Consider the following 12,766-nt stretch of genomic DNA (forward strand, 5'->3'; position numbering starts at 1 on the left):
AATCCATCCAAAGACTGGTAGGCAGTATACGCCGACGATGCACTGCCTGTATCCAAAACAATGGTGGCCACACACGCTATTGAAAGGGGACTGACATTGCACCCTGTGCTGTTCTGTACTGTAGAACAAACTGATGAGATGGTGTATCTTGGTCAAAAACTTGACATGTCATCAATAAAATGCCAATGTTTCAATTAGCAATTGTTGGTTTGTTTTATTTTGAACTGTCACAATTTTATTACATTTCAAACAAGTGGTAAGTTTCTTTTGCGTTTCAGTATATATATATATACTTAGTTTTTAGTTTTTAGTTATATACTTAGTCAGTACTTAGTTTTTCCACATGCGAAATTTGCATTTATGTTTATTTAAATTATACAATGGACTACAAAATGTAAATGTTTCATGATATTTGTTATATTATATCACCTTTATCTATCAATATTGTTGAAATGAAGATCAAATAGCTGTATGTTGAAATATGTTGAAAAAGTCAAAACTTTACATGGGGTGTACTTACGTTTTCACGTGACTGTATATATATATATATATATATATATATATATATATATATATATATATATATATATATATATATATATATATATATATATATATATATATATATATATATATATATATATATATATGTATATATATATGTATATATATATATATATATATATATATATATATATATATACAGACTTGGCATTTAATATGGAATTTTTTTTTGTGGGGGTGAACTTACTTTTCAAGATGTCTTAGAACCAAAAGTTCATTGGAATTATGTTGAAATTATTCTAGATTTTGTTAATGTGACCTTTAAAAGAAACAAAAACCACATTTGACATTTCGAAACAAATAAATTGATCCTTGAAAGTGATGTAAACTGATATCGAACTCAATTCATGGACAGTACTGTGTTCAACTTCTGTACGTTTTCCAGAAGTTTCTCTTTATTTTGCACATTAGCCAATTTTTTTTTTTAACAAAAACAAAAGTTAAATTACGACTGGGATTACCGACAGTAAAATTACAGTTCAGTACTTCGTGTAACCCCCACGAGCATTCGGGAGAGCACGTACACGTTGAGGCATGCTGTTCACGAGATTTGCCAAGGTTTGGACAGGAATCGCTTGCCATGCAGTGACAATAGCCTGCTGCAATTCACGCACAGAGGTCGGCTGCTGGTCCAAGTGGTCGATTTGACGCGTTAATTCTGCCCACACGTTCTCTATCAGATTCATATCCGGGGACATGGCAGGCCACTCCATATGCTCTACACCACGGTCAGCAAGAAAGTGTTGGATCAAGCGAGCACGATGAGGCCGTGCATTGTCATCTTGGAAGACAAAGTTTCCTGGAAAGGCTGCACGAGCAAATGGAAGCAATGTTTCTTCCAGAATGGCCCTGTACTTGAACTGGTTCAGGTTTCCATTCAGAACAACCAGGTCAGTTTTGCCCCCTGCATGAAAAGCAGCCCAAAAGGTCACCCCACCACCTCCAGCTTGGACTCTTGGCACTATACAATCTTTGATGTCGGCTTCATGCACTTGTCGGCGCACTCGGATGCGGCCATCTTGACGATAGACCAGAAATCTAGACTCGTCACTGAAGATCACGTGATTCCAGTGTCCTGGCTGCCATTGACGGTGCTCTCTGGCCCACTGCAATCGGCGCTGGCGGTGTTGTCTAGTCAGGCGTGGCTTTCTCAGGGGACGCCTGGCACGATAGCCTGCTTGAACCAGTCGTTGGTTGACTAGCCTTCTGGATACAGGCACATTTGTCAGTTGCTGCCACTCAGCCCTAAGCCGATTAGCTGACTTGGTACGGCCATTGCGGACTAACCGATGCAGCTGGCGATCATCCCTCCTTGTGGTTCTGCGGGGACGTCCTGGCCTCGGTATTGGAGTCGGCACACCCCTCTGAGCATTTCGTTTCAGGATCTTTGACACCTGACCTTGAGTGATGCCATACTGCCGAGCAATAGCACGCTCTTTCATGCCGTAATTTCGTAAAGCCACCACTCTCTGACAAACAGCATTGTCGAGTTGACGGACCATCTCCAGAGGAAGCGGCAATAACTTTTGGAGACGTGCAGCAGTTGTTTTCCACTAATACAGAACGCAACAACCCTTGTATACCCGACTGTGAAGCCAATCGTCAAATGCACCTGTCCGTACATTTTGCCACGCCACCTGTGATATAATCCTGTTGTTGACTTCTTGCTGCGACAGACAATCAGTGACATGGTTCTTTTAACAAATAAATCACCAAAGTGTAAAAGAAACCCACCAGATTGACATACTGAGTTAAGAAAGTAAACCCAAGTCAAGAAAAAAAATATATTCCATATTAAATGCCAAGTCTGTATATATATATATATATATATTTCCAATACTGTGTATATTAAATGTAATCAAAAAGAGAATCTCTTAATTTACTGTAATCAGCATTTTGTGGTTCATGTGTACTCGTGTTTAATAGGGTACGTATCTGCTTTTCTGTTTGCACCTCTCTCTCCCACACCTACCATTGATTTTACAAATGGTGGAATTTTTGCATGATTTAAAAGCTGCCTCAGCATTTCGCAGGAAGTGTTATCAAAATGTTGCAACCGACAAATTTGATGGTATTGCGACATTTTAGTTGAAACAAACAATTCTTTGTGATTTAGTAGCACAAGAGAAACACTAAAGTCTGCTCTCCCGAGGTGATGGTAAACAGAGTTGGACATCCTCACTGCAATAGCACAATATTGTATCTGAAACACGAAAACATACCATTCCAATATCCAAAATTGGTCCCTCCCTCAAACATGTACCTAGGGCAGCAGGTGACAAGAGGAAACAGTATTAAGCTGTATGGAAGTAGTTGGCTTTCATTTCTGTTCCTTAGATTAAACCATTGATGCACAGTGAACCTACAATTTTAGCAAGCATGCTTTCACGGCCTAAAGTTCTTCATGAGAGTCGTGCAATTGCAACTCTTGAATATAAAGCATTCCAGCAAAGGTCGAGTAAGCAAACGTACATGTTCACGCTTGCCCCCATAGCCAGCATTTGGTCCAGTCCTTGCGCAACAACACCCTTCGGTATCGTAGAATGAGAACCTCCCCAGTGATCCAACCAGCCAGTGTAATACTCCGAATTAACCTGAAAACATGTTGTGCAAATGATGAGGAAAGGAATAAAGACCTCACTGGATAAAGAGTCATCTGGAAGCAAACAAAAGCAATTTTAATGGATATTATTCATAATTTGTCATTTATCGAATAAACTAGCATTAATACACATAATTAAGCTAAATGCAATGATATCAAACCCCTCGATGACCTGCGTAGACAATAAAGCATATTAGCCAATCCACAGCACTACAAGGTACAAGAGTGTGATTAAGATAACGCATTTCAAAATTCAAGAGTTTTATTCAGGAGTAATTGCAATTTTAATATGATTTTATAAAATGTGATATTTTACATAATTTTTTGTTGAAACATTAACGACAAGATGATAGGAATTTGAAATGTGAAAAAAGCTCATATTCCCAATGCATGCAATCACATAAAGACAATTTTAATCAAAATGTTATGCTCCTAAAAAAAAAAATTGAAAAACAGCAGTTAGTCACGAAAGGGAGCCCATAATCGGACTTCAGTTGTCGAGGCAACCATTGCCAAAAAGACAAATCAAGAAAATCAATTTCAGTATCTGGCAGAATGTAGCATTTTCTTTAAAATTAATGCACCTAAGTATGACCTGATAATGAATAACCGAACAAAAGCAAAGAAAAACATCTATCTACCAACAATACCAAACAAAAATGCTACCTTCAATTACAAGCACTGTCAAAAACAAAAGAAAAGTGACTATTAGGTCACTGAAAAGTTTTCCTGAAACAAGAAAACCATTAGAAAATTTTTCTAGCCACAATAAATTTTTTCTCATGGTGGGTTAAATGAACGAAGAAAATATTACAGGTAGAGATTTGGCATGACATTAGATGATGGCGAACATGAGATGGGGGGGGGGGGGGGGTGCCATGAGAGAGGCAATGAACATACTCCAGCATGGGAGCTTGCAAGAAGCCGAAAAATAAATGAATTGTGGCAACAACATTTATGCAAATTTTGCATCATTATTGCTACGAAGGTAGTTGCATTATCATGGGCTCAAATGTAATGTTTTGGAGATCATGTTTGCTCGATTCATGCATACACACTCTACCCGCTGTTCTTTTCACATCCAAGTATGTAGGGTATGCCCAATTGTTAAGTAACTTTCCACATAATTGTACAATAAAACATTAGTTACCTTCCATAAATCAAATTATTTACAATAAACTCTATGAAACAAAAATCACAATGTGAAACTGGATGAGCAATAACACTGGAATATTCTAATCTTGACTGTGCATGTTCATACAAATGGCTGTTGAATGCTGTTTCAACTTGTGATATCTGTCACTTAATAATTAAAACTTCCAATATATATATATATATATATATATATATATATATATATATATATATATATATATATATATATATATATATATATATATCTATCTATCTATCTATCTATCTATCTATATATATATATATATATATATATATATATATATATATATATATATATATATATATATATGTAGGGAGCTATTATGCCCCTCCCCCTTTGTTAATTCTTGCTGCTTTACCAATTACCAAGTATAACCAATTATATGTTTTGTTTTGACTGATTGCTGTACTCTTTTATAATACTTAGTCCTTTCTTGTGCATTGAGGATGTGTAATATCCTAATAAGGAGTTCTGTGCTTGTGAGCTCTTGGCCTGTGTGGGCACAATCTCTTGTTCCCCTTCCTGGCCTTGGTTGCAGCTGCTATCTCTCAGCCTCCTTCATAACTTTGCCAATATCCTGTGGGCTGACACATTTATGAGTGTCCCCTCCTTTTGTACTTTCCCAACCAAGGTCTCTATACAGAAAGTTGTAAACATGTTGCCACATATTGCTGACCATCTCCTTATCTGAGCTAACCTATGAGTGGCCTTGGATGAGCTTCCTCTAACTAACTGAACAACAGGATGGGACTATGGTGGGAGGACCAATGAGCCCATTCTGTCTCTGTATCTTGTGAGCTAAAACCACACCCGATATTCCTTATATAAAGCAAGTTTTAATCGAATTATTTCAGAGCATCTTGTTGTAGTGTTGGTCATTTCATGTGAGCTTCCTGCGACTTCCTGCTTCTCCGCAAGCTTGTGTATCGAGTTCTAATAAATATATCCGTTGCTCCTTTCTCTGAGTCTTCTGAGTCCCAAGTTCTAAGTCCCATTCCGACAAGTGGTGGCAGCGGTGGGATCAGTCTGTGCAGTCCGGGACGCGGTCCCAGGCAAGTGAGTGGTGAGACCAGCTGGCAATTGATCCAGGTCAGGTGAGCTGTGGTTTTCTTTTGTTTTTCCTTTATAGCCTGGGGGTCAGTCCAAATTGTAACCCACTCTCTTGCTCGGGTGCCGTTTGTTCCGTTCCCTGCTCAAACCTGATCCACGAACCTAAATTTAAATATGGACCGCTTGGGTCCCGGAGCAACTGACTGTTTATGGACTCGTTAGGGTAACGTTACGTAAGGGGAAGTGCCCCACGTTGGGCGCCCAAGGGTAAGGAGTAATAGATCTCTGGGTTGTGAGGGTAAGGATAAGGGCGGCGTCCCGATCCGAGGCCTACCCGGGAGACGTTGGAATTATAAGTAAGGTTAGAAGTATTATAAGGGCGTAGGACGCCAGGAGAGTACAGTAAGGGTAGGATAGACGGCTGTGTAGGTGGACGAGCCTCTCAGGAGAGTACATAGACGGCCGTACCACGCGAGGCGGGCGAACCTCATGGGTACAAGGCTACGAGTCTCTCAAGAGTTAGGTAGAAGGCCGTACCACATGAGGCGGGCGATCCTCACGGGTACAAGGCTACGTCGGTAAACTAAATTTTCCTAGGATGGGGAACAGGATGGGTAATAAGACTGTAAAGGCAGGTGAACCGCTTAGAAATACCCCAGCATTTTTCATGTTTCGGAGGTATGACTATGATGCTGCGAGACCAGGGAAGTCATGGGTTGCGCTGACTAAGGATTTAGGTGAACCGTGGCCCGAAGGAGGGTCTTTTGCGCTGGAAAAATTGGACGTGTTGTATGAGGCATTAGAAAAGTTGGAACAGGCCACGAAACACTTCCCGCCTGACTATTGGAAAGTCTTTGGTTGGTGGAAGGAAGAAGCGATGAAGCGACACGCAAAGTCAAAACAGGCCAGCTTGGCCGGTGAGGTAACAAAACTCAAGGGTCTGAGGAAACAGGCGACTAAAATACAGGATGAAGCGATTAAAGAAATAGAGAGGCAGGCCAACGCGCGACTGATGTCGCTCGTTGAAAACCCAGACCCCGCGGTAGGGGAAGTAGTGACCAATCTACCCTCCCCAGCGCCAGACCTAAGCCCTGTCCCGGGGTTTCAGGCACCACCTATCCTTTCTGCGCTCCCGCCACCACCTCCCTGCAACCCCGCTACCATCGCGCCCCAGATACCCCAGAACCACCCGAGCCAGGGAAGTCCGTTTGCACAACTCGGGGCTAACGGGATAGATGACGGGACCGACATCGCAGGGTTCCCGCCACCGATAGGACAGGATGGGTTATATCCCTCACTGGTAGGCTGTAATGGGAAAGAGACCTCACAAACTACCCCATTGGAATGTCAGGAAATAAAGGGAAGGAAAACATTGTGCCCCGTACAAATTATTGGAGTTAATGCTCAAGGTCAGGGGGTTCGAGAAAGGGTACCATGGAAAGAATCCTCTTTAACGGTAATGCGGGAAAGGATTCAACATTTGCTTATTGAGGATCCACGGCAGATAGTGCCAACCATGTCGAATTGGTTTTTAGCTGGCGAGTGCGACTATCGAGACATAACTCATATGGGAGTATCCGTGCTCCCACCCAAAGTATGGGAAAGGGCTAGACAAAGAGCACACTGGCCGATGGTCAATCCAAGGGCAGCAGGAGCGGGCCAGATAACACTAGCGCAATGGGAGGCACTGAAGGTCCGGCTGCTGGATGCCATCGAGCTGGCGCTGTTGCCAGCAGGAGGTCCGGATTGGGGAAAAATCGGGGCCATAAAACAAAAACCAGGAGAATCAATTGGAGATTACCGAGAAAGGTTGGAAAAGGCCATCGCGCGCTGGGGAGGACTGGGTCCGATGCAGCTGGGAGGGCTACCCCAACCATTGGTAAATCAATATCTAATCGAGGGGCTTCGGCCGATATTAAAGAAACAGGTACAGTCCGTCCTTTTCGGCTGGAAGGGAATGACAACCAACGAATTATGCGACAAGCTGGAACAATGCCCGGGCTCCTCCTTAGAGGAGAAGAAGGATATTAAGGAGGAAATATTGCAAATGTTTGTCCAGGAAAAACGGGCTCAATTTAATCAAAATAAAAAGGGGGATCAGAGTCAGAACTACATACGCGAACAGTGCCAGAAGTGGGGGCCTGTCCGGGGTTATGAGGACCACGGGAGGAGCGGTTTGCCTTTCTATAGGGGCCAATTCCCCAACGGAGAGTGGATCCACCGTGAAGGTAACGACTGCGAAGGTTGTACTGCTGAGGACTTTGGACTAATTAATATGGACGAAATAAAACAACAATGGACAATACCACCCCCTCTTCCTCCTCCTCCTCCTCAAAACCCTCAAACTTGGACCGTGCAAGGGCCCCCTCCCCAAAATTGGTACCCACCAAGACCCCTTCTCCAAACCCCTGGACCACCCCCCAATAGTGGGATGCAGAATGGACCAAGGGGGAACTGGGCCCCGTCTCGGGGTCCGCCGCAATGGCAACCAGTAAACCAGTCACCGTGGGGGCCGCCAGAACGCCGGCTGGGCGGAAGGGGCGCTGTAGAGGGACGACCTATGCCCTCCGCACCACCGGTTCCGCAGGAACCGTGCTTTTATTGCAAGCAAATGGGACACTGGAGACGTGATTGCCCAAGTGCTCGTAAAGGGTTTCCGCCCCAATACAATAGAGGGGCCTATTGACGGGACGCTGGCGGGTCGCCCAAGGAGTGTCCTCTCTTGACCATGACACCGGCAGAGGAACCGACCTTGACGTTGGACGTGGAGGGAAGACAATTAGAATTTCTCGTCGATACGGGTGCGACTCGCAGCACAATTAACAAGGGGCAATTGCCCTCTTTGCGCCCCACGGCGAGGAACGTTCAAATACTGGGTGTTTCGGGCTTACCGCAAGCGCTTCCTATTTCGGAGGAAGTGCGAGTAACATGCGGCCCGCTGGAGGCTAAACATGCGTTCTTGATGACCACTACCGCCCCGACAAATCTGTTGGGACGGGACTTGTTGTGCCGATTGGGCTGTCAAATCTCATGTACAGAGGAGGGAGTTTTCGTAGACGTCGCGGAATCTAAACGCGACTTGTTGATGATGGCATTGTCTCGGCCCGGCCCCACCGCGTATTGGTGGCGCTTGGATGAAGGGGCTCTGGCTACTTGGACGCATATCATAGATAATGTGTGTTTGGACAGTTCAGTTCTGCGAGATTGGCTACAACTGCACCAAATTTCGATAAAAAACTTAAAGGATAATCCACCCCATTGCACTGCGTATTATGATGCAACGGGCGGGGACGAGAATTATCGAGAGAAGGTTAAGGAAAAGCTGGGCGAGCGCACGCCTCTACACTTATCACGGATGTGGATCGGCCGTGAGGGAATAGGAATCGAGGCAGTCCTAACCTCGAGTCAGCGTGCGTTGACCCAATACCCCGAAGGAGCGGCCGCCCATGTTACCCTCACTACTGCCAAGGGGTGGCCGCCGGAAAGTGTAGGTTGGATGGTGGGGCGGTTACGAGAAGTTCCCTTACAAGGTTATCGGAGTAAGAGAGGCCGCTGGACTTTGAAACGGCTCCAAAATGGCGAAGGGTTCTCAATTGACTTCAAGACACAACGGAGGGATGGAGTGTTCGAAGTAGCAGAGTTGCCCCCTAAGGGCACCTATGCCATGAGGGCAGTGCTGACGGACCCGGGTGAGTCAGATTACCTCCTAGCGGAGGTGCCAGACAATTTATGGCCTCAGAGCGACGATGAGGTTGGACGGATGCGAGACGCCAAACCTCTAGTGATAGCAGTGCAGCCGGGGATGTGCTTGCCAAACGTAAAACAGTATAAGCTACGACCTGAGGCCGACGTAGGCATAGCACCAGTAATTCAATCCCTAGTGGAACAGAAAATTATCGTGGAAACTAACAGCCCATGTAATACACCAATTTTGCCAGTAAAAAAGCCGTCGAAGGACAAATGGAGGTTTGTACAGGATTTAAGGGAGGTGAACAAGGTGATACAGGGCATACACCCACTAGTTCCAAATGGAGAAACCCTCATGATGTCAATCCCGCCGGACGCAACATACTTCACAGTTATCGACCTTTGTTCTGCGTTTTTCTCTGTGCCCATCGCGGCTGAGTCACAATACTTGTTCGCTTTCACCCATAGGGGGCGCCAGTATACTTGGACAGTACTACCTCAGGGGTTTTCAGATAGCCCCACTCTGTTTTCCCGGGCGCTGCACCGCGACCTGGCGGATGTGGAATTGATGGGAGGGTCAGTGTTGTTGCAATACGTTGACGATTTGTTGATTTGCTCCCCTTCGAAGGAGGCGTGCAAAATGGATTCCATGGCCCTATTAAAGGCCTTGGCGGCCAAAGGCCACAAAGTAGGCAGACCAAAACTTCAGTTTGTGCGGAAGGTTGTAACTTACTTGGGACACGCCATTTCGCACGGAAAACGAGAATTGGATGCTGGACGGGTGACCGCTATCATGGAGCTGCCTCGCCCTCGCTCGCAACGGCAAATGCTGCGCTTCCTAGGTATGACGGGATATTGCCGCACTTGGATACTTGATTTTGCGCTGCTGGCTAAGCCACTGTACGAGGCGACCAAATCAAACGCCCCGGACGAATTGGTATGGACGGATGAATTGAGGCGATGTTTTGACGGGCTGAAAAAGGCGTTGGTCACGGCACCGTCATTAGGACTCCCGGATTATGCGAAACCATTTACCCTTTACACTCACGCCGTGGGAGGTTTCGCCCAGTCAGTTTTGACACAGACCCATGGGGATAAGGAGCGGCCGGTAGCCTACTTTAGTAAAAAGTTAGACCCGGTCGAATGAGGGTTTCCGGTGTGCCTGCAAGCCGTGGCAACGGCCAGGTACGCAGTAGAAAGAACAGCGGACATCGTTATGGGACACCCAGTAACGCTACGGGTACCGCATTGCGTCACTTCGCTGTTGTTACAGCGAAGCACACAGCATTTGTCTAACACTAGATTAATGCAATACGAATCCGCACTGATCACTGCAGCCAACATCACGATCGAACGTTGCACGACACTCAACCCAGCCTCACTGATGCCCACCCCTGAGGAGGGCGAACCCCATGTGTGCGCCGACGTTGTGCAGCTAGTCTCCACGGTGCGATCGGATTTAAAGGACAATCCCCTAGAATACCCCGATTGTACATATTATGTCGATGGATCAGCTAGGCGCGCATGGGACGGGTCCCTGTTGTCCGGGTACGCCGTGTGCTCAGATAGCGAAACGGTAGAAAGCGGGCGTCTTCCACCTACTTTTTCCGCACAGCAGGCGGAGCTGTGCGCCTTGACCAGAGCGTGCAGCTTGGCGGAAGGCCTTGCCGTCAACATTTACACAGATTCGGCCTATGCTCACGGCGTAGTCCACGATAAAGGGGCCATCTGGAAGATGAGAGGTTTTCTCACATCTGCCGGTTCAGTGATAAAAAATGGCGCGTTGGTAGAAGGGCTCCTCCGAAGCATTTTACTTCCCCGCGCTATCGCGGTAATTAAATGTCGTGGCCACCAAAGGGCGGACACTGACGTTGCCCGGGGCAATGCAAGGGCGGACGAGGCGGCAGGAAAGGCCGCCAACCAACAGATAGAACGCAATATGCCAATGGTGACACGAGCAAAGAAGACATCCGCACAGATGGCTGACATACCGACTGTGGGACCACCCGCCACACCAACTAAGGACGATATCATAAATTTGCAGAACGCTGCACTGACGGCCGAACACGAGGACTGGCTCAAGCGAGGGGCGATACGCCTTGGGCCAGGAGAAATATGGACCCTTGAGGGGAAACCTATAGCACCCCAGGCCTTACTGCCTTGGCTGGCACGCATGGCTCATCAGAATGGTCATGTGTGCCAGAGGGGGGTGATGGGACAGATAAATTACACTTGGGCAGCGCCAGGACTGTCACGGATTGTATCCGAAGTGTGCCGATCGTGCGTGGTCTGCCAGCAACACAATAGAGGGGCGCCGCCGAGACATGCACATGACGGGGGACGGCCCCCGCCTAGTGGGCCGTTCGCAACTATCGAGTTCGATTTTACAGAGTTGGAACCAAGCATGTCGTTTCGCTATGTGTTGGTAATAGTAGATATGTTCACCAAATGGGTCGAAGCTTACCCATGCGTCAAGTCCGATGCCCTGACAGTAGTGAAGCGCCTTGTGCGGGATTTTATGTGCAGATTTGGCATTCCCCAGATAATCTCGTCAGATCAAGGGGGTCATTTCACGGCGCAGGTGGTCAAGGGCATCCTGAAGGCGTTGGGCGTTAAACAGTCCTTCCATTGCGTTTACCACCCACAGTCATCGGGACTTGTGGAACGAACGAATAAGACTTTAAAGAATAAACTAGCGAAACTTTGCGCAGACACAGGCTTGAGGTGGCCAGAGGCTCTCCCGCTTGCGTTGATGAGCATCCGTTCCACCCCGGGTCGCACTACGGGCCTTTCCCCCCACGAAATATTAATGGGACGACCTATGAGCTTGCTCGTTTCAGCACCAACGGACATGTCCACCCTTGCTTTACCAGTAATGGATGACATGCTTTTGAGATTTTGCATAGGCTTGTCCAATGTGGCACGCAGCATCCATGCTCGAGTACGAGAGGCGCTGCCTGAACCAATAGGCCACGCCATCCACGACTTCCAGGCCGGTGACTGGGTGCTCGTAAAGCACTTCACCCGCAAGGCTGCTTTGGAGCCGCGGTGGAAGGGACCATTCCAGGTGCTACTGGTTACACCGACGGCAGTCTTCTGCGAGGGTAAACCTTCGTGGATCCACGCCACCCATTGTAAGTTGTCCATCCCCGCACCACAAGCCACACAAGACACCGCACCTCACATTGCTGAAGACAATGCACCGTCTAGGGCACTACAGTCTCCTAAGGGCGGCGATGACGGTCATGATGATGGGAATTCTGGGTAGCTGCCGAAAACCCCCTGCCAAAGATAGGCTCTTGCACTTTGAGCTATCGAGAAAGGACCTCCCCAAGTACCCAGGACCCGACAACTATTCAGCATTTCCCCTCTACCCCGTCAAGTATATAACGGCTCGCTGGGGAGACAAAATAGCGGTGAATTGCTGTAACTTGGAAACAAGCTTTAAGTGGTTATCTGTAAGATGGGTGGAAGCTATAGTGGTACACAATAAGACACCACAGGCACGCATGACAAGACCACGCCTAGTCCTGACTAAGGTTAGGAAAGTGGAAAATGGAACATACACTGGGGACATAAGCAGTCGATATGCCCCAGGATATCGATGGGGCAAGGGCATCGAAAATACTACCCTCTTATTGCATTATACCCCCATTGGCCCGGATACAACAATGATTCTTGAATGT

General features: G+C 46.6%; 1 protein-coding gene across 1 annotated transcript in view; it reads right to left on the reverse strand.

Moving 5' to 3' along the window:
- Positions 1-12,766, reverse strand: part of LOC137434010 (beta-galactosidase) — an 89,925-nt gene that overhangs the window by 39,914 nt on the left and 37,245 nt on the right. Inside the window, exons 9-10 of the mRNA XM_078783595.1 lie at positions 3,037-3,158; positions 2,787-2,827 (exon numbers count right to left, since the gene is read on the reverse strand). Of these exons, the coding sequence (XP_078639721.1) occupies positions 2,787-2,827; positions 3,037-3,158 (163 nt within the window). The remainder of the gene's footprint in view (positions 1-2,786; positions 2,828-3,036; positions 3,159-12,766) is intronic.

Source organism: Myxine glutinosa, chromosome 1 (assembly GCF_964187855.1).
Source record: "Myxine glutinosa chromosome 1, kmMyxGlut1.1, whole genome shotgun sequence".
NCBI lineage: Eukaryota > Metazoa > Chordata > Myxini > Myxiniformes > Myxinidae > Myxine > Myxine glutinosa.